The sequence below is a fragment of the Humulus lupulus genome, chromosome 8, assembly GCF_963169125.1.
Source record: "Humulus lupulus chromosome 8, drHumLupu1.1, whole genome shotgun sequence".
NCBI lineage: Eukaryota > Viridiplantae > Streptophyta > Magnoliopsida > Rosales > Cannabaceae > Humulus > Humulus lupulus.
The window spans coordinates 58,607,724-58,627,802 of NC_084800.1; the positions used below are offsets into that span (position 1 = coordinate 58,607,724).

A 20,079-nucleotide genomic window follows, 5' to 3' on the forward strand; every position below is an offset into this window, starting at 1 on the left:
GCGCGTAGTCTCTTTTATTACTCGTAAATTAAAAAGGACAAAACGTGTCTAATAACGAGTCTTAAACAACAAAAATTGTTCAAAAATAGATGACTGGTCAGCGAATAACCAACTCATAAACCAAATTTAAATAACAAGTAAAACAACTTGAAATTAAACTACCACTCTGAAAGCAGTATTTAGAAATAATATATCCACAGACGCTCGCCGTTCCAGTGGTTCCTGATCAGGCTCCGTTCACCAAATCTACTCCTAGCATTCCCGCTCATGCCGAAGTGTCTTGGCATATCTCTCCCTTTCTTTGTTTCTATCCTCATCCAAGTGTGGACCTCCACATATAGTGTCTAAGGTAAAGTCCACAGGCCCGGGTTGCAAGGGTGGAGATCTTTGTCATTTGAACCCAGGATCGTTGCTGCCTCCTTCTCCTTGGGTGTCTTTGCCCGGTACTTTTTCAACTGACCTGACCGGAGAAGAAATTTTATCTCGTCTTTGAGGTGATTGCATTCATTCGTGTCGTGACCATAATCTCCATGGAAATGACAAAACTTATTCATGTCTCTCTTCCTCATCTCTTTCCTGATGGGTGGAGGTTTCTTGTATGGAACATCTTCATGACTAGCAAGATATATTTCCGCTCGGCTGGCTGAGAGAGTAGTGTAATTAGTGAACTGAGGCTCGTAATTGGTTGGCTTTTCGTTTGAACTCAACTTTGCTTTCTTTTCCTCATGGTGGTCAGACCCGTTATTTCCACGTTTCTTTTCACCATTATTAGGAGAGTCAGTTGATCCGCCCGGATTGTTTATGCCATTCTCCTCTTTCTCGATTGCATCATCCAATTTTATATACTTGTCTGCTCGGTCAAGAAATTGTTGAAGTGTTGAAATTGGATTTCTATGTATACTATCCCACAAAGGGCTCTGATAAGTTATCCCAGCAGATATGGAAACCATCTTTCCCTCGTCTCCTACAGCAGTTGCTCTATTGGATTCTCTCATGAATCTCTGTATATAATTCTTTAAAGACTCATTGTTCAATAGAAATAATATTTTTATTGAACAATTTTTGTTGTTCAATATAAATAAATCCTATAGTAGTTACTCTATTGAACAATTTTTGTTGTTTAAAAATAGATGACTGGCCAGCAAATAACCAGCTCATAAACCAAATTTAAATAACAAGTTTGTAAGGACCAATATTTTGTGTATGACAAATTAGGTCCAGTCGCGTCTAGAATGGACTTTTGTTATATCTGGAGTATATTCGTTTTTAGTTAGAGTCCATGTCAGCATGTGTGTAAAGCAAGGCTGTTAGTGAGTTACAGCTGTTAGTTGGTTCGGGATTATACCTAATTGCAGCCAAGGATATATATTGGCCTGGCTAATTAGTTATAACCAACCCTTTTTGTTTGATAGATTGGATTGGATATTTTTGCTCTGTTTTCTTTCTTTTTCTTTCATTGATTTTTGCAGGTGTTGGCAAGAAACTCCATTGAAGATGGTCGAAGCTTTCTGTGCAAGCATTGAAATCAAGCCGTGATTGCTGAAGGTGTTCAGCTGGGTCTTGATGTTATAGATCCGAAGGTTTTCGGGTTTGAGACATTGTTGAAGGGAGTTCAATATTGAAGCAAGGGGATCTTGCATTTATAACCAAGGGATTTGGTTGGTTAGGGTAAATAGCTTCACTGTATTTTGAGATAGTTTGTACAATTTTTACATATTGAATCTTGAACTGGTTTATGTAAAATTACTTCTGATTATAGTGAGAGTTTTTACCCTGGTTCAGGGAACCCAAGCACTAGTCGGCTGAAATGTGTTTTCAGTGCAGATGAAGCTTGTAATTTTTGTGTGTCAACTTTTATAATTGTGTAGTGAATATCCAAGCATAAATCAAGATAAAGATTGTAAAACTGGAAAGATAGGCTAAAACTTTGGTTTTTCAAAGTTAAACAACTTGAAATTAAACTACCACTCTGAAAGCAGTATTTAGAAATAATATATCCACAGACGCTTGCCGTTCCAGTGGTTTCTAATCCTAGCACTCCCGCTCATGTCGACGTATCTCGGCATACCTTTCCCTTGCTTTGTTGCTATCCTCAGCCAAGTTTGTACCTCCACATATAGTGTCTAAGGTAAAGTCCACAGGCCCGGGCTGCAAGGGTGGAGATCTTTGTCGTGGAATCCACGATTGCTACTGCCTCCTTCTCCTCGGGGTGTCTCTGCCCGGTACTTTTTCAACTTGCCCGACTGGAGAAGAAATTCTATCTCGTCCTTGAGGTGATTGTATTCATTCGTGCCGTGACCATAATATCTCGTCCTTGAGGTGATTGTCTAGAGTTCTCCCTTTGCGTCGAGGCAGTTCTAGATCGGTCCTCATCATCTTCCCAACCAAGGGGGTTACTCCTGCTTCTGTCCAGTCCCCGAGAATTGGCTGTGTCAGTGGTCCTCCGACCAGCATTATTATTTCTTGCTCCTTGGGTGGCTGCTTGTGTCGCGGCTTAAGCATTGGCTTTGGCCAATTGGGTAGCCGCTTCTAGAGCAAGTGCTGCTTCACGATGTTTCCGGTCGACCTCCTTGTGTCGCTGTCTAAGCTCTTCACTTCTGGCCTCCATATCGCGCCTTTGCTACTCTAACGCAGCTCTCTGCCTGGCCATCTCTTCAGCGAAAGACTCCTGCCGAGCATTGAACTGCATCATCTCCTCTTGAAAAGCGCCTATTGCTTCTTGGAGTTGTTCAACTTCTGGAGTGGTCTCCTCGAGAAAGACCCTTGGCTCAGTTTCTGGGTTCTGCAGTCCAGGACCTTCTGATCTAGCAGGCTCTTTTGACGCGCCTGACTTTTTGGATGCCACATTGGTATTCTTGGGCGCCATCTTGATATGATAGTCATGTGTTTCTTCTCTTCAGGCTCTCAATGAAAGCACCAAAATGTTGACCACGATTTTGGCCAACGACGAGTAGATGTCAAAACTACAATAAACCTTCAAGAGAAAAATAAGACACTAATGATTTTATAGTGGTTTAGCTCCAATTTATTGGTAATAGCCTAATCCCCTTGGAGTTGTGATATATATATCCTACACTTAAGATCAGATGAACTTGAGTCAACTGAGTTTCTTAAGTGTAAGTAGAAAAATACATAGTTTCTCTCTCTAAACTCTCTCAGAAAATGCCCCAAGAATGCCTCAAGTAACAGTCCCAAAGTCTCAAAACTAGAGAGTTTTTCTCAATCTCCAAAGATCAGATCCCCCCAAAAATGATGCCATGAGCCATTTATTTATAGGCTCATGGATCGTACATCAGATATTCCCTTTGACCGGGTCATTGGTTCTTCCAACAGACGTTAATTAATAAAATATAGGTACTTTTTCAACTGGCCCGACCAGAGAAGAAATTTTATCTCCTCTTTGAGGTGATTGCATTCATTCGTGTCGTTGAACAATTAAGATGGTGGCAAGGCCTGCTCCAGTGACAGAGGCAAGGCCAATTGGTGAAAGAGGTGCCATAGAATGATCGACGCAATTTTTTTATGCTTGTATATGCATGTTTACTCTTCTTCATTTGTTACTGCATGGACAATTGTAGATGTAATGATGTGCAAATTATTAATACAACTTACAAAAATTTGTTCATGTTCTTTGCCTGGTTGTTGGTGAATGTGTTTTTCTTGATACTATAATAATTAAAATATTGTAGCAGGTGAGGGTCAGTTGACATATTCCGATAAGAGGCTTCATAGACCCTTTAGGCTGTTGCGTGTGAGATACAGTAAGAGCCTGTATAGATGGTGGGAGAGAATGCCCAATTAAGTGTTGCGTGAGTTATTTGGCATAATGTTGAGGCGATTGGTTGGTGCTGATGACATTTGTAATGCCCCGAATTCTCCGATGTATTTAACGGCGTGAACAGTAGGCCGGGAGGGCCATACTTGTTTAATTATGCTATTAGTTGATTAAATGCATGTATATGTTGATTATATTATGATATGATGTGAAATGCATGCATATGTGTCCATATTTCTTTATACAGGGGTGTGATGGTAATTTGACCCGTTGAGGGTAAATTGATTATTTGTTCACATGTTGGTGATATAATTTGAGACCACATTATGATGTGGGTTTGTTCGAGCCATTTGGCATGAGACGATCAAGGAATGTTAAATATCGATTTGGTCATAACGGGCTTAAGCTCGGGGCTCGGGGTGAGTCTCGGGGTGCTTTTAATGATTAGAGTGTTACCGGGTATTAAAGGGTAACGGGATGTGAAATATTGGTGTTTGAGGATATTGAGATTAGCGGGAATTGGGAAGCGTTAATTATGATTGACGGTGTAGGTGGAAAATGTCAAAATTGCCCTTGAGTGGTTTTAGAAGCTTTAGTATGCTTAGGGGTATAATGGTCTTTTGGTATATGGATATATATGATGTATGGAAGGCTGTAAAACAGAACCCAAAACAGAGTTTGCTTCATCCTTCCCGTACCTTCCCTTCCCTTCATTTTCTTTGCTTCCTCTTTGGAGATTTTGAGCTCAAGGGGTGGAACTAAGCTAGGAAATCAAGGGGCTTAAGCTATAGACTTGGTTCAGCCATTGGAGAGGGTTCAATTCCAGGTTTGAGGTGAGTTTTATCCATTGTTTGACTGGTTTTGCTCTGTTTTCGTTCATGGATTTCAGCTCTTAATTTAGGTGTGGAAAGTTGGAATTAAGGGGAGTTCTTGGGATGTTTTACTTGGGTTATGATGAGGGATAGCTATGGGTGATATTTGGTGGTTAGATGGGTGTTTGAAAGAGGTTTGGGTGGTGTTTAAGTTGGGTTTGAAGGGTTGGTTCCAAGAGAAATCGTAGAGGAAGAAAAACAGGGTTTTTGGCTGAACTGGGTGTTGCGCCGCGGCATGGTAGGGGTGAGCCGCGGCCCTTGGGGGCTGCTGGGTTTAGGCGCCTCTGTCTGAGGGGCGGGCCGCGGCATGGCCAAGGAGGGCCGCGGCCCTTAAGGCATTTTTGGGCAAAGTGAGCTTTTAAGCATGGGGATTCAAGCCTAAGGCCTCGGGATTGAACCTACTACCCGGTTGAGTAGTGTTTGAGGTCCCGGAGGTTAGGTTTTGGTTTGGGAACCTTTTATTATTCATTTTATTGATGGAATCCCATAATTTGGTTATGACCAGGTAACCGCTAAAGGACCAAAAAGTCGATCGTTCTCAGGGTCACTCTTTTATTTGTTCTTGCTCGAACCGGAGGTAAGAAAACTGCACCCAAAGTGTGACATGCATGGATATTTGTGAGGCATGTTGATTGTATAAATATGGACATGGATTGAATACAGAATCGACAAAAGTGTTAGTATCAGCTGTGAGGCTGTGACTTATTTGTCAGGCTGGCAGTGTTACTGGACACAGGTCAGGAAGCGCTGACTTACTTGTCAGAACGGCCTTAGCGTGAATCACGCAAGCCAACAGAGATTAGATCTAATCGACCATTAGCATTGAATGACTCAAGGAGCATTAATGCCTGACCGACCCTGAGGGTCGATGAACAAACAGAGCCTGGAGGCTAGTGGCTTACCTATCAGCCACTCTCCCGCTACAAAACAGAGCTTGAAGGCTAGTGGCTTACCCATCAGCCACTCTCCTGCTAGAATAGAGAGCTTGGAGGCTAGTGGCTTACTTAACAGCCACTCTCCCGCTAAAATCATGTGATGTTCATTTTCTTGTTGAAAGCTTTATGTTTAGTATGATTATAATGATAATCATTTGATAATGCTATTGAAAAGTGTTATGTTTTCTTGCTGGGCCTTGGCTCACGGGTGCTATGTGGTGCAGGTAAAGGGAAAGAAAAGCTCACTTAGCCTTGAGTGGAGAGCTGATGTGGTGGTGTGTACATATGCGGCCGCTTGACCACCACGGTCATGGTGTTCTCAGAGGAACTAGGGGGTTTACCCTATTTTTGCCGCTTAGGTCGGCGGGATTGTAAATTTGAAACTGTACTGACCATTTTGTACTGAGAACCACTTGTAAATGTTTTGTTTAGCTCTGCAGAGCAGTTTGTAATAAAATCTCCATTTCCTTTTTATTGGTTTTGTACCTTAACCTGTTAATCACACTTAGAGCACGTTTTTGACCAAAGGACTCAGGCAATGAGTCAAATTTCCGGTCCACCGTTCACCGTAACTGTTCTGGGGTAGCCAGGGCGTTACAACATTTCTGTTTCAAGTGAACATCGTGATTGGTTAAATGTGTCGTTTCTGAGGTGGATCTTTGATAAGCTGCAGTGGTTGTACTCGACGTGGGCGTTGAATGGTTAGTGAAAAGTGGAATCCCATATTACATGTCATGTGAGTGTTATGGATTAGGTCATCCGAAGCTAGAGAGTGCGATGGCAGAGTATACGCGTCGTATTGAATGGGATTAGATATTCCCAAAATGTGTATTTTGTAAATTATGTTATTTTCATCTCAAGCGGGAATATAGGCAAGTGATGTAAACAACTGTAAATTAATATTTAATATAACATATTTTGTAAATAAAGCTGATTTTCTGATTTACAAAATTGGCATTCATTACTCGCAGTTATTGCTGAGAGAATCGAGTGTGTAGATAGTTTCTCGCTTAGCATCTGCTGAAGATCATAATCATGACAGTTTGTGCTCTATGAAGTCTGTTCTTTTGTTTTGCGTTGAACCTTATTTCCTAGAGAGAGTCGTGTTGCTCTCTTATTAGAACTAAGTCATTCCCTTGGGTGCATGGAAAAGCAAGGTAGATGCTTTACCATTTTCTAGAGGGAGTGACGTGGTTCAGCTCGGACGCAGAACACAGCATGCGAGGCTGGGCGTCGAGGTAGAGCTGAGAGAGGCAGAACCTGGGATTAGACATCTTTCCAGTGCACCTATACCGAGGTGTATTTAGTACGGCTTGCTTAGGTAGGCTACCAAACCCAACAGGAGCAGCCGACGTGTAGGATGTGGGTGCGACTGCGGGAAAAGTTCCTCCCAGCCTTGGATTACCAAACCAGTTACTGTGTAACGGAGGCAGAACCGAAGTGGGGTGTCTAATGGTTCTGTTGCAGTAGTCAGGGCAGATTAAACTGCATGGCGGGGTTCCTCTATTTGCTGGACCCAACGGAGCTCCTCTGTGGGCACAACAAAGTAATAAGACAAGGTAAATGGTGAAGTGTACCCTAGATGGTCAGCCAAATTTGCGTAGTCATGCCAGATTAGACTGCGAAATGGCTGGCTTTAGTTCCCCATTAGTTTAGTCAGGTCAGATTAGAATGCGTTTGGATGAGCAAAGTGTGTCTTGATGATGGATATATTGTGCGAATGCCATGAGTAGAGAGATTTATAGTGAGAGGGTTTACTAGGTGAAACCATAAACTTTTGTTTGCAAAAGATCGAGTGGAGTGGCAGAGGCACCATGCCTCTGTATGCATCTTGTGTGTTTGAAGTGACCCTTTTAAGCCCATATTTATAGCGGAGGTGGTAGGTAGAGCTTAGTGCACGTGAATAATGTTGTTTCTCATGTGGGTAGGTAAGGGTATATTAAAATATGTATGCAATAGTATCTCTTAGTGCAGATCAAATAAAGTGATAGTTGTCACATGCGTGTTCTGTTTATGGTACGTCAGGAAAGATTCCTCATGCAGAATTGTGTCAGCAAAAGTTGACTACGTAAAATATCTTAGAGTAATGTAAAAAAGGAAAGTTGTTTTATTACTTTCAAATTGTAGAGTACAACTGTCAACAATAATATTGTTTCAAATACATTGAATTCCAAGTACGAGGTACATTTTTGCCACTACGTACGTTTTTAAGAGTGTAAGACCCTCGCCCTAGTGCTTCTGTGACTTCAAAGGGTCCATCCCAGTTCGGCTCCAGCTTCTTTGGGTTGCCAGTGACTTTACGCAGAACCCAGCCTTCCTTCTTAAACGTGCGTGAATGGACCCTCTTATTGTAATAGTGTTCTGCTGCCTTTTGGTATTTTTCATGCCTTATTTGTGCTGTTGTGCATAACTCATCCAGGAGGTTGAGGTTGTGTGTTAACTGTATGTTGTTGGAGGTCAAATCAGAAGTTATTTCTGTTCGAAGTGTCAGCAGGCCCACTTCTGTTGGGATGATGGCTTCTGTTCCATACACCATGGCGCAGGGAGACTCTCCTGTAGAGGACTTTTTTTCGTTCTATATGCCTATAACACTTTTGGTAACTCTTCTACCCATGTGCCTTTTTTATCTTCCAAGTTTTTCTTAATGTTGGCAAAAATGACTTTGTTGGAGGCCTCTGCTTGGCTATTGCCTTGGGGGTAGGTGACAGAAGCAAAACTTAATTTTATCTTGTATGTGTCACATAGCTCCTATACTTTGGCATTTTGGAACGGGGTTTCGTTGTCCACGACTATTTCCCATGGTATCCCAAATTGGCAGATGATGTGTTTCCATATGAAGCTCATGGTGTCTGTTTTGCTGACTGTGACGTAGGCCTCTGCTACGACCCATTTAGTGAAGTAATCAGTGGCTAACAAAGCGTACCGCTTTCCTCCAGCGGCTCTGGGCAGTTCTCCTACTACGTCCATCCCCCACTTTGCAAAGGGCCAAGGCGCGATAGTGGAATGTAGAACTTGAGCGGGTTGATGGATGGTAGGTGCAAATCACTGGCATCTGTCACATTTCTTCGCATAGTCGCGCGCTTCTGTCATCATGTATGGCCAGTAATATCCTGCTGTGAGTGCTTTGTGTGCCAAGCTTCGTCCCCCTGTGTGGTTCCCACATGCTCCTTCGTGGATCTCCTCTAATAATTTTTTAGCTTCTAAGGGACGTAAGCATCGAAGATAAGGGTCGTTAAAGGATCTGCGATACAACGTTCCATGGATGATGGAGTAGCGCTGAGCTTTAAGGCGCAAAAGCTTCATGTCTTTTGCACTAGCTGGCAATTCAGACTTGGTCAAGTAGCGGATGCTTGGATTCATCCAACATTCTGGTTCTAACGAGATTGAGAAAACTTTCAAAGCTCCTAGTGAGTGGATTGTGGAAATTGCAGAGTGCCGAGAACATTCTCCTGCAGAGGCTTGCTTGGCGAGGGCATCGGCCTTCTAATTCTGCTCCCTTGGTATTTGTACGAGCTCAAATTGATGGAATTGTGACTTCAATTCAGATACTTTTTCCAATATGCTGGTCAGGTGGGGTGCCTTAGTATTGAAATTCCCAACCACTTGCTCTATCATTAGCTTCGAATCTCCTCTGACTCTCAGCCGTCTGATGCCCTTGTCTTGTGCTAATTCTAGACCGTAAATCAGAGCCTCATACTCGGCTTCGTTATTTGTGGCAAATTGCTCCAATCGTATGGCTTCCTCAACTTTCAATCTAGAGGGTGCCTCCAATACGACGCCGATCCCAGCTCCTTGAGAATTGGAGCCTCTGTCTGTGTGCATCGTCCACATCCACTCAACTTCTGAATCCAGCAGTTTAGGTAAAGTCTCTGGTGTAAAAGATTGTATCTCAACTAGGAAATCGGCTAGAACTTGGCCTTTCTTTACTTTTTGTGGTAAGAATCGTATATCATATGTCCCGAGTTCAATTGCCCATTTGGATAATCTACCAGAGAGATCGGGTTTGTCCAAGAGCTGCTTTAGTGGGTAGTCCGTGTATACAATGATGGTATGGCCTTCAAAATACTATCGCAGCTTCTTCTCTGCTCTAATTAGCGCGAGGACCAATTTTTCCATCATGTTGTAGCATGTTTCAGGGTCTAGTAGCATCTTACTGCAATAGAACACTAGCTTCTGTCGGCCTTCGTCTTCTCGAAAGAGCACAGAACTCAAGGCAAAGTATGAAACAGACAGGTAAAGGAAGAGATCTTCGTTGGGGATGGGAGAGCTTAATATGGGAGTAGTGCTCAGATAGGCTTTCAATTCCTCGGCTTTATTTTGTTCTGCCCCCAGGTGGTGTTGGTGGATTTCCTGATGCATTGGAGGAAAGGCTGGCAACGATCGGACATGCGAGATATAAATCTGCTTAGTGCTATGACTTTGCATGCCAGAGCTTGGATATCCTGGATGGTTCTAGGTTCCTTGACCTCTGAGAGCGAGGCAATCTGGGTTGGATTGGCCTCGATGCCTCTCTGGCTGACCACATACCCTAAGAACTGGCCAGAGGACACCCTAAAAGCACACTTGGTTGGATTCAATTTCATTTTATGGGCGTCAAGGATGTTGAAGCATTCGATTAGATCTTCCACATGTGTAACACCCTGTCAAGATTTGATCACCATGTCATCGATATATACTTCCATGCTCCTGCCAAGCAATTAGGAAAAAAGTTTGTACATCAGCCTTTGGTATGTTGCTCTTGCATTTTTTGGTCCGAAGGGCATAACTCTGTAACAGTATAGGTCGCATTATGTTATGAAGGCCGTGTGGATTTGGTCTTCTGCCTTCATTGGGATCTGATTGTATCCTGAGTAGGGATCAAGGAAGCTCATTCTTTCGAACCCTGCCGTGGCATCTATCATTTGATCAATTTTTGGGAGAGGGTAGCTATCTTTAGGACATGATTTGTTCAAGTTGGTGTAGTCTATGCTACACTCATTTTTTTCCGTTTTTATTTGGGACCACTACAGGGTTGGCTAGCCAACTAGGATACAGGCATTCTTCGATTCCTCCTATGCTCAGAAGTCGTTGTACCTCTTCTTGTATGGCCTGATTGACTTCAAGAGCAAACCTCCTCTGCCTCTGCTTGACAGGAGGGAAGTTATTTGATATGTTGAGGCTATGACTCATGACAGAAGGATCTATTCCTGGTATATCATGCGGGGACCAAGTGAAAGTCCCAACTCTGGCTTTCAGGAACTGGATTAGGGTCTGTTTTTCTACCTCAGGAAGCTTGGCACTTACCAACAGCATTTTGGATGGGTCATCATCATTTATACAGATTTGTTCTAGATCATCAAGGGTGGTCTGGGGATTTTCGTGATCTTCCTCGACATCTATGCCTTTGAGACAAGCTGCTAAGCTGTCCTTTGATTGCTATTTGGTGGGGTTGTCGTCAGGAGAGGAGGTGCCAGAATCATTTATCTCTTTCAGGGTAAGGAAGCATTTCTTTGCCTGCTTCTGACACCATTTTATGTCAATTGTGTAACAGTCATTGGGAGACTGGCATCGCATAACTTGGTGCAAAGTGGAGACCACTCCCTGCATCCTGTGGATCCAGTTCCTCCCCATGATAGCATTGTAGCTTGTGACGGAATCCACTATGAGGAAGTCTACTGGCAGAGTGTGTTCTGCGGCGACTACGTTCAACCTAACAGCACCTTTCGGGTATACCCTTTTGCTGTTGAATCCCAGGATTGGTACAGCAGATGGTCTGATCTGACTTTCTTCGAGCCTCATCTTCTAAAAGGCTTCCCAGAAGAGGACGTCAACACCACTGCCCCCATCGACTTAAACTCTCCCTAGCTGGCAATGGTCGATCTACAATGAGATGACTAGAGGATCGTCATGGGGTAGGTGTATGCCCCACAAGTCGTCTTCTGTGAAGGTAATTGTAGAGGCTGGATAACATCTGTCTTCCGAGGCGACAAGGTTGATGGTGTGGCCTAATGACCTGTATTGTTTTACCCTTTCCTCCATTCTTTTATGTTTTTTGGATGCCCACTCTTGTTCCGTGGTGAGCTCCACGATCTTGTGTATCGTGGGGATTCATTTGAGAGGCTCTTGTGAGCTCGTGGAAGCCACATTTAGGGAGTCTGCCACGGGAAGTGTCAGGGTATAAGTGGCATTGGGTTACGAGACGCCGGGTCTGCTTGATCCTTTATTGTATTGGGTTAATCATCCGCTTCACATGAGAGCCTGGATCTAATTTTGGAGGTTGTGGCACTCAGAGATTGTGTGGCCATGATCTTTGTGGAAGAGGCAGAACCTGTTTTTATCTCTTCTTTCCGGGGGAATGGTGATTTTGTACGGTTCACGCCAGATGGGTCTGTCTTTATTTTCCTCGTAGATGACCGCCTGAGGGAATGTGTACTCGAAAGATGGGTATTGTGGTGGATCTCGATTTGCTTTTGGTCTTTTTCCTCCTTTCATGTGATCTGTCTCCTGTCTTTTCCTTTTGTCGTCCCTTGTAGATGGGGGTGGAGGGTTATTTGCTGGTGGCGTAGAAATGAGCGCGGACTTCTTCTGTGCACGTTCTCAAAATTCCAGGACCCTAAAGACGCCCTCAGCGCGGATCTGGATTTCGGCCATGTCATATGGTGGTGTCATGGTGAGGTTTTCGTGTAAGAAGGACCCCACCTGTAGGCTTTTGACGAAGGTTAGCCGCGGTTACTGACTCGACATCGTGGATCTGATGTACGAGGTTGATGAAACATTGTAGGTATGACTTCGGGTGTTCATTTTCACCTTGCTCAATTCGCTAGAGATCTACCATCGTTCTTGGTGCTTCGCGGTTAGCATTATACTGTTGGAGAAAGGCTCTGCGAAGATCACCGAAACCGTTGACAAAATCAGGTTTCAATTGCCTGAACCATAGCAGGCCTGGTCCAGAAAAATTCGTGGAGAAAACTTTGCATCGTACGGCTTCATTGTTGACTTCCAAGGCCATCTTCTGTTGGAATTGGAATAGGTGATTGAGCGGATCTCATTTTCCGTTAAATGCAGGTAGTGGGGGAATTATGAAGTCCTGCGGTTTGGGCTCATTCTATATCCACTATGTGAAAGGCGATCTTTCAGGGGTTCTTGAAACCAAATCCATATGATCAGTAGCGTAGGTAGACCTTCCGTCCGAGAACTTCTGCATCACTTATCGCAACATCTCTTCTTTCCAGCTGTCCAAGAACAGGACAGAGGGGGTACGTTCCTCAGCTGGTATATCTTGCGCGGTCCGTGCTTGGGTCTGCTGAGGCCCCTTCTCAACGACTAGTTGGGTTGTTCTCATGGGCTCTACACCGGCTCGCTCATGTGCTTTGCAGCAAATCGCCCGCTGCTCCTCAGCCCCTTGATGAAGACGAGTTGGAGAGGATGGTAGAGGACCTTGGGACCCTTCTCTGATGCAGTGGGTGTTCTTCTCAAGGGAGTCGATCTGGACGACTGGAGCTCCAGTCCTATCAAGGTTGAGATTTTCTTTGTCTTGGGCCCTGCGTGTGGTTTCATTTGTTTTCCATAATTCGACGATCTCAGCTTCGAGCCTGGCCTGAGCTTTGGTCAATGTCCTAATGGCTTCGTCGGACCTCTGCTGGCTGGCTTCCAGCAGTCAACACATCCTGTCGATTTGGTCGCCTACATCCGTTGCTGGGGCGACCTGGGCAATGGTACTCGATGCTCCGTTGTTCTTTGGCGGCATGGCTTTTGTGTTCAGGTGAATCTTGATTGCGAGGAAAGATTTCTTGATTTGACGATGTTGTTAAAGAGGGAATAGTTTCCCACAGGCGGCACCAATTTGTTAATGCAATAACTTTGCCTTTCTATATCTGGAGGTACTTGTCGACGAATTTTGATTCTCTGGTCCTTCTCCGATGATGAAGATAACTTTGCCGATCGTTGAACCGTCAGGGGTACCTGCAAGAAAGACACTCCGATGCCTAAGTCAAATTTTTGATCCCTTCATCTGAATAAGAGTTCAGTATTTATAGAACAAGAATGTGAGGTGGTTAGTTGGTTAAGCTGACTCCCTGATTAGTGGGAGGATTAATCGAATTTCCCTCCAAAATACATTTGGATTGGTTAAATATGCAGAGGTCAGAGGCGTAGACCGCCTCTAACTCATGGCTTCTGATATCGGAGCTTCTCCAGGGTCAAAATGATCCGTTTCAATTTACTTAAAACGGAAAAGCCTTCTCGACCAAACATTTTGGGCCCAACAGGTAGTTTTAAATAAATATCTTCAATGAAACAAAATAAAAATTAGCATGTAAATATAAATAAAATTTTAGTTGGAACATCATGCTTTATGCATCATAGTATACCATATTTTTACACTATGACAACTATAAAGATTATCACAAAATTATGTCATTTTTAAAAAATTGGATAAAATTGCCCTTGCCATTTGAAAGCCATCACACTCTCTCTCTCTCTCTCTCTCTCTCTCAAAGTGTCTATCTCGTTCTCTCTCTCTCTCTTCATCTCCTTAACTTCCTCTACCAACAACAATAAAAAAAAATCACTTTCATTAACATGACCATTGAAGCACCTACATCCCATTACCATTGAAGCACCCATAATAAAAAAAAGTTTTAATGATTCAAAATCCATTTCAAAACTTAAACGGAAGAAAATACTCACATAAGACACTAATTTATGGAATTTGAACACATATGTACAAGATTTTTTGGTTTTGTTTGCCATTTTTTTTCCATTTTTAAAACTTAAAAAATTGCAGGAAAAATGATGTCTAACGACGCATTAACGATGGTGGCTTGAAAACATAGTTTTTAGGCAAAAAATGATGCTTAACGACGTCTCACGATGCATTAACGATAGTGGCTTGAAAATATAGTTTTTAGGCCAAAAAATGATGCTTAACGATGGCTAACAATGCATTAACGATGGCTAACAATGGCTAACGATGCATGTTTGTTGTGTTTAATTATTTACTTATTTAATTATTAAAGTCTCAAATAATTAAACTTTTGTGTTCTGTACATCCCAAATTTGGACTTTTAAACACAACAAACATGTATATCTCAAAAAAATACGAAAATTAAAAAAAAAAACCTCAAATTGACATCCGAGTGAAAAATTATGCATCCATAAAGTTTCATCAAATTTCAGAGTAGAGCATCGCAAATGCATCGTTTTTGTATCGTTACGCATCGTTTTTGGCCTAAAAACTATGTTTTCAAGCCATCATCGTTATTACATCGTTAATGCATCGTTAGGCATTATTAACACATCGTTAGACATCGTTAAGCATCAATTTTTTGGGCCTAAAAGCTATGTTTTCAAGTCATTATCGCTAGCCATTTTTTAAACATTTTTTTGGCCTAAAAACTATGTTTTCAAGCCACCATTGTTTGCACATCATTAATGCATCATTAGGCATCGTTAAACATGGTTTTTGGCCTAAAACCATGTTTTCAAGCCACCATCATTAGACCATCTTTAATGCATCGTGAAATCATCGTTAGACATCATTTTTCTGCAATTGTTTAAGTTTTAGATCTGAAAAAAAAATGGCACAAAACCAACAAAATTTGTACATGTGTTCAAAATCCATAAATTAAGAAGAGAGAGAGAACGAGGGAGACACTTTGAGAGAGAGAGAGAGAGTGATGGCTTTCAAATGGCAAGGGAAATTTTGTCCAATTTTTCAAAAATGACATAATTTTGTGATAATCTTTAAGATTGACATAGTGTAAAAATATGGTATACTGATGTATAACGTATCAAGTTTTCCTTTTAGTTTAACAGTTTAGTCTGTAAGGTAACTTTAGATATTCATTTAGATTACTTTTAATATATATATTTTGTTTTTAAAAAAAAAATTAAAAACCACAAAAAAAAAACCATTTAGTCACAACAATGATTTGTGATTAATGTCATTAAGTCACAATAATAAACTACTTGCAACTAAAAAGTAACTTTTAGTTACAAATTCTTAAGTTGGAACCAAAAAAATATGGTAGCAAGACTATGCTTTGTTTTCCATATTCTTTGTTATTTGATTTTTTTAAATATTTACTTTTTATTCTTATTTTCTTAAATAATTTATATATAAGTAAATGTGTTACACCTATTTCCCTGAAGTATAGGACATGTCACTAATTCAGACATGACAAGTGCTTCACGACATGTGTCATTGATCAGACTGCTTGGACGCCTTGACCCCTGAGTGGCTCCTTGCACCTATGTAGCTTCCAAGAAGCCCCTTACAACATGTGTTTCCTAAGAAGGTCCTCGGGAGTCATCTACTCAGATTCGAGGGACAAGAATTTGCATTTCACAAAATTGGCACTTACGACCAGACCGACAATAGGACACACGTGTCCACTACCTCTCATGCAATGGTCCGACAACAATCTTGGCTGTTAGCCCATATTGTGCTTGGAAAGTAGTGGAAGGATCACCACAACTTTTTTTTTATCATTCCTTATGCAATGTAGGACCTTTTAGGGCCAGTTTGGTACAACTGTGTTGTGGGGAAAAGATGTTGTAGCTGTACTGTGGAGAAAAGCAACTGTAGCTGTGCTATAGGGAAAAATTGCTGAGTGTTTCGTAAATTATAAATATTAAATTGTTATGAGTTAGAAAAGTTGTAGCAGAGTGTTTGGTAAACTATATGATTGATGTAACGCCCCACGTCACTATGGTTGCTTTCTAGAATGACGACTGACCCTACAAACCAACACGAGTCTTTCCAGTGTGCTTTGTCCTCACTCGCACGCTTCCTGGGAAAACTTCCCAAGAGGTCACCCATCATAAGACTACTCCAGGTGAAGTACGCTTAACTTTGGAGTTCTCAAGTGATGGGCTACCGAAAAGAAGATGCATCTTGTTGGGATAGATGGTACCCATAAATCTATTTAAGCCATCTTCAACTGTGTAGTCACATATCTACACAGTCTTAGAATCATCACACTTGACCTTCCCCAGGCGGTGTGGGATTGCACAACTTTTTTTACCCGGTCTTTCCTCTTGCGTATCACGGGATACTGACCGTCACAATCACCCCCCCTTAGGAGTCTGACGTCCTCGTCGGCCACACTTCCAGCTGGGTCAAGGCTCTGATATCATTTATAACTCCCCACGTCACATTGACTGCTTTCTGGAATGACGATTAACCCTGGAAACCAACACAAGTCTTTCCAGCGTGTTTTATCCTCACTCGCACGCTTCCTGGGAAAACTTCCTAGGAGGTCACCCATCATGAGACTACTCCAGGTCAAGCACGCTTAACTTTGGAGTTCTCAAGTGATGGGCTACCGAAAAGAAGATGCATCTTGTTGGCATAGGTAGTACCCATTAATCCATTTAAGCCCTCTTCAACTGTGTAGTCCCATACCTACACAATCTTAGAATCATCACACTTAACCTTCCCCAGGTGATGTAGGATTGCACATTTTTTACCCGGTCTTTCCCTCTGCGGATCACGGGATTCTGACTGTCACAATCACCCCCCTTACGGGCCCGACGTCCCCGTCGGCAACACTTCCGGCTGGGTCAAGGCTCTGATACTATTTGTAACGCCCCACGCCACTATGGCTGCTTCCTGGAATGACGACTAGCCTTACAAACCAACACAGGTCTTTCCAGCGTGCTTTCCCAGGAAGCGTGCGAGTAAGGACAAAGCATGCTGGAAAGACTCGTGTTGGTTTGTAGGGTCAGTCGTCATTCCAGGAAGCAATCATAGTGATGTGGGGCGTTACAATTGAAATGTTGTTAAATATAAAAAGACCAAAAAAAATGTTATATTTTTTTATTTTATTAAAATAAATTCACACATACTAAATAAATTTCAATATTAACATTGTATCTATTTAAACATGTTAAAATTAAAATATATTTTGTAGAAGGCACTAATAAAGTGAGCATCAACAAAAATGTTATATTACATAATACACACCTATAGTTGTATATATTTTAACTAGTCACTATATCTAAAAAGCTAATTATAATGATCACAGTATAAAAATTAGTCATGATATAATCACAAATATGTAAAAATTAAGTTATGCAAAACTCTCACTTATGAAATGCAAAAATAATATTATAGTGTATAATAATTTCTATATTAAACATTTTTAAAAAATCTTTATATTAATGTGGTTTGTTAATATAAAATTACCAAAATAAAAAATGTTTAAAAATATCTAATAAATATAAAAATACTTAAGATTCAAATATTATTTATGTTATTATCATATTAATTTATTTTAAATATTTTAAATTAGGTTAATATCTCTTTTATATAAAAAGTGTGTAACTTCAACGGAATAGTCTAAATATTTAATGGAATATACTTTTAAAACAAATTAAAAATAAAAATTTATTAATTATATTAATATAAATTCAAATATTATAAAATATCATTAGATATTTATTATTTATAAAGTCAAATGTTATAAGATATCATTATTATAATAATATTTAATACTAGACTAGATATTTATTAATTATATCCATATAAATTTAAATGTTATAAAATATTATTATTATAATAATATATAACATATAATATATAATCCTAATTTTTATAAAATTTTCTAGAATAAATATTTATTTATTATATAAATTCAAATACTATAAAATATGGGAGCGACTACAACACATCCACTTTTTTGACAACACCGGTGCATCCTTTTTCTATTTCGGTACCTGGATAGATATAATCCCAAATTTTTTATATAACAATATACATTGTAATTATTTTTAACATCTTGCAAATTTTCAAGAAATTCAGAATAGTTTACGAAGCCGAAAACAAGGTTCAAATTGTCAAATTTTGCACGGGTGCAACAGACAGTTTAAAACCTGTTTTTGGTACCATAATTTATTCAGAATTTCTTGAAAATTTGTAGGATATTCTAGATAGCTACAATATACACTGTCATATAAAAAAAATTGGGATTATATTTATCAAGGTGCCGAAAATAGAAAAATGATGCATCGATGTTGTAAAAAAAGTGGATGCGTTGTAGTCGCTCCCGTTTATATTATTATAATAATATTTAATAATTATATTAATATAAATTCACATGTTATAAAATACTATTATTACAATAATATATAATACATAATAAATACATTTTTTACACCCAGCTTTCGAGAATGAGAATTTTGATCTCGAAACTCAGGCTCGTTAGGCGTAAGCTCGAGATTAGCACAGTCGTCATGTGACCCGCAAGTCAGAGACAGTCTCGCTAAAGCAGTAAGTGACAACCTCGGATTGGTGAGCTCAGAAACTACGTAGTCTCGAAGGTGCCCCGAGGTTATAAGTTAGGCTCGCAACTCACAGTAGCAATGGTTCAACACTTGTATAAACTTCTTGATTTATTTCCTGCCCTCAGACAAGACGGTTCGAGCTCGAGAGGTGTAAGCTTGAAGAGGATGGTTTCGTCAATATTTCTTGTTGGGAGCATAGGCAAACCAAGATGACGAGCTTGCAATAGGCAAACAGTCTCGAAGGCACATGAATCTAGCATCCAAGCTTGTCAGTCGGGTGTGAATGTGTTTATTGTTGTAAAATCCCTATGTTTAAGGGATTTGATGTAATTTGTTATTAAATCCCTAATATCATGGGATATTACCGTGTACGTGATAATTGTATGCATTTAATGGTATTATTTTATTTTATTTGTACAATAACTTCCCAAAATCTGTGGGAAGAGATTTGGAAAACCCCTCTATAAATAGAGTGGGATAATTCATTTGTATAGACCGAAAAACTGATATTGGGAAAAACTCTGTACAATTGCTTCCAGAAAGCTATCAGAGAATTCCAAGAAGTTAATAACACAGACTCGTGGACTAGGCAGATTTTATCTGCTGAACCACGTAAAAGATCATGTCTATACTTTCTGCTTCCTATGATATATTTTGTTTAATTGCTCTTCTTCTTTAAGTTGACGAAAAACGGCATCAACAACATTATATATAAGTATCGTGTGTGTACAAATAATATGACTGTGTAACTAAATAAAAAATTAAAATAATATTTATTGTAACGCCCTACTACCCAGGGACTGTTACGATGTGCATTTTAAATAGTGTTAAACTCGTTAATCGAGTCATTTGACCATAATTGTGTAACTAAAGGTGATTAACGGTTTAGGGTTAAAAAATTTTGGTCAAAGATACAACGTTTCACTAAAACGTTTACTGTATACATTGGGATCCCAAAATACATTTTAAAGGTTAATTACAATAAAAGAGTTACAACCAGCCGACCTAAGCGACAAAATAGGGTTTAATTCCTCTTTAAACCCTCGGCCGTGGTAGTCGAGCAGCCGCATATGTACACATCGTCACCTAAGCTCTCAAACTCAAGGATGATCTAGCTTTCTTTTACCTTTACCTGCACCACATAGCACCCGTGAGCAGAGGCTCAGCAAAAAAACTCAAACATATGCTAATAAGCATATAATAATATGTCATCAAATCATAACAAGCATGC

General features: G+C 40.5%; 2 protein-coding genes across 2 annotated transcripts; both read right to left on the bottom strand.

The window, feature by feature from the left end:
* Nucleotides 1-9,065: 9,065 nt before the first annotated feature.
* Nucleotides 9,066-10,874, bottom strand: LOC133795457 (uncharacterized). Its single transcript, XM_062232907.1, has 2 exons — nucleotides 10,656-10,874; nucleotides 9,066-9,596 (listed from the first exon to the last, which is right to left on the bottom strand). Exons 1-2 carry the CDS (start codon nucleotides 10,872-10,874, stop codon nucleotides 9,066-9,068), a joined length of 750 nt encoding a protein of 249 aa, XP_062088891.1.
* A 123-nt stretch (nucleotides 10,875-10,997) lies between these two features.
* On the bottom strand, nucleotides 10,998-11,360 carry LOC133795458 (uncharacterized). The gene has a single exon (XM_062232908.1). It carries the CDS (start codon nucleotides 11,358-11,360, stop codon nucleotides 10,998-11,000), a length of 363 nt encoding a protein of 120 aa, XP_062088892.1.
* Between the last annotated feature and the right edge of the window lie 8,719 nt (nucleotides 11,361-20,079).

Bases quoted from the DNA above. Each gene is read 5' to 3' on its own strand.
- LOC133795458 (XM_062232908.1), bottom strand. From the start codon at position 11,360: ATGAGGCTCGAAGAAAGTCAGATCAGACCATCTGCTGTACCAATCCTG.
- LOC133795457 (XM_062232907.1), bottom strand. From the start codon at position 10,874: ATGCTGTTGGTAAGTGCCAAGCTTCCTGAGGTAGAAAAACAGACCCTA. The intron at 9,597-10,655 runs GTACAACGACTT...CCACTAAAGCAG, and splicing joins ATCAGGCCATACAAGAAGAG to CTCTTGGACAAACCCGATCT.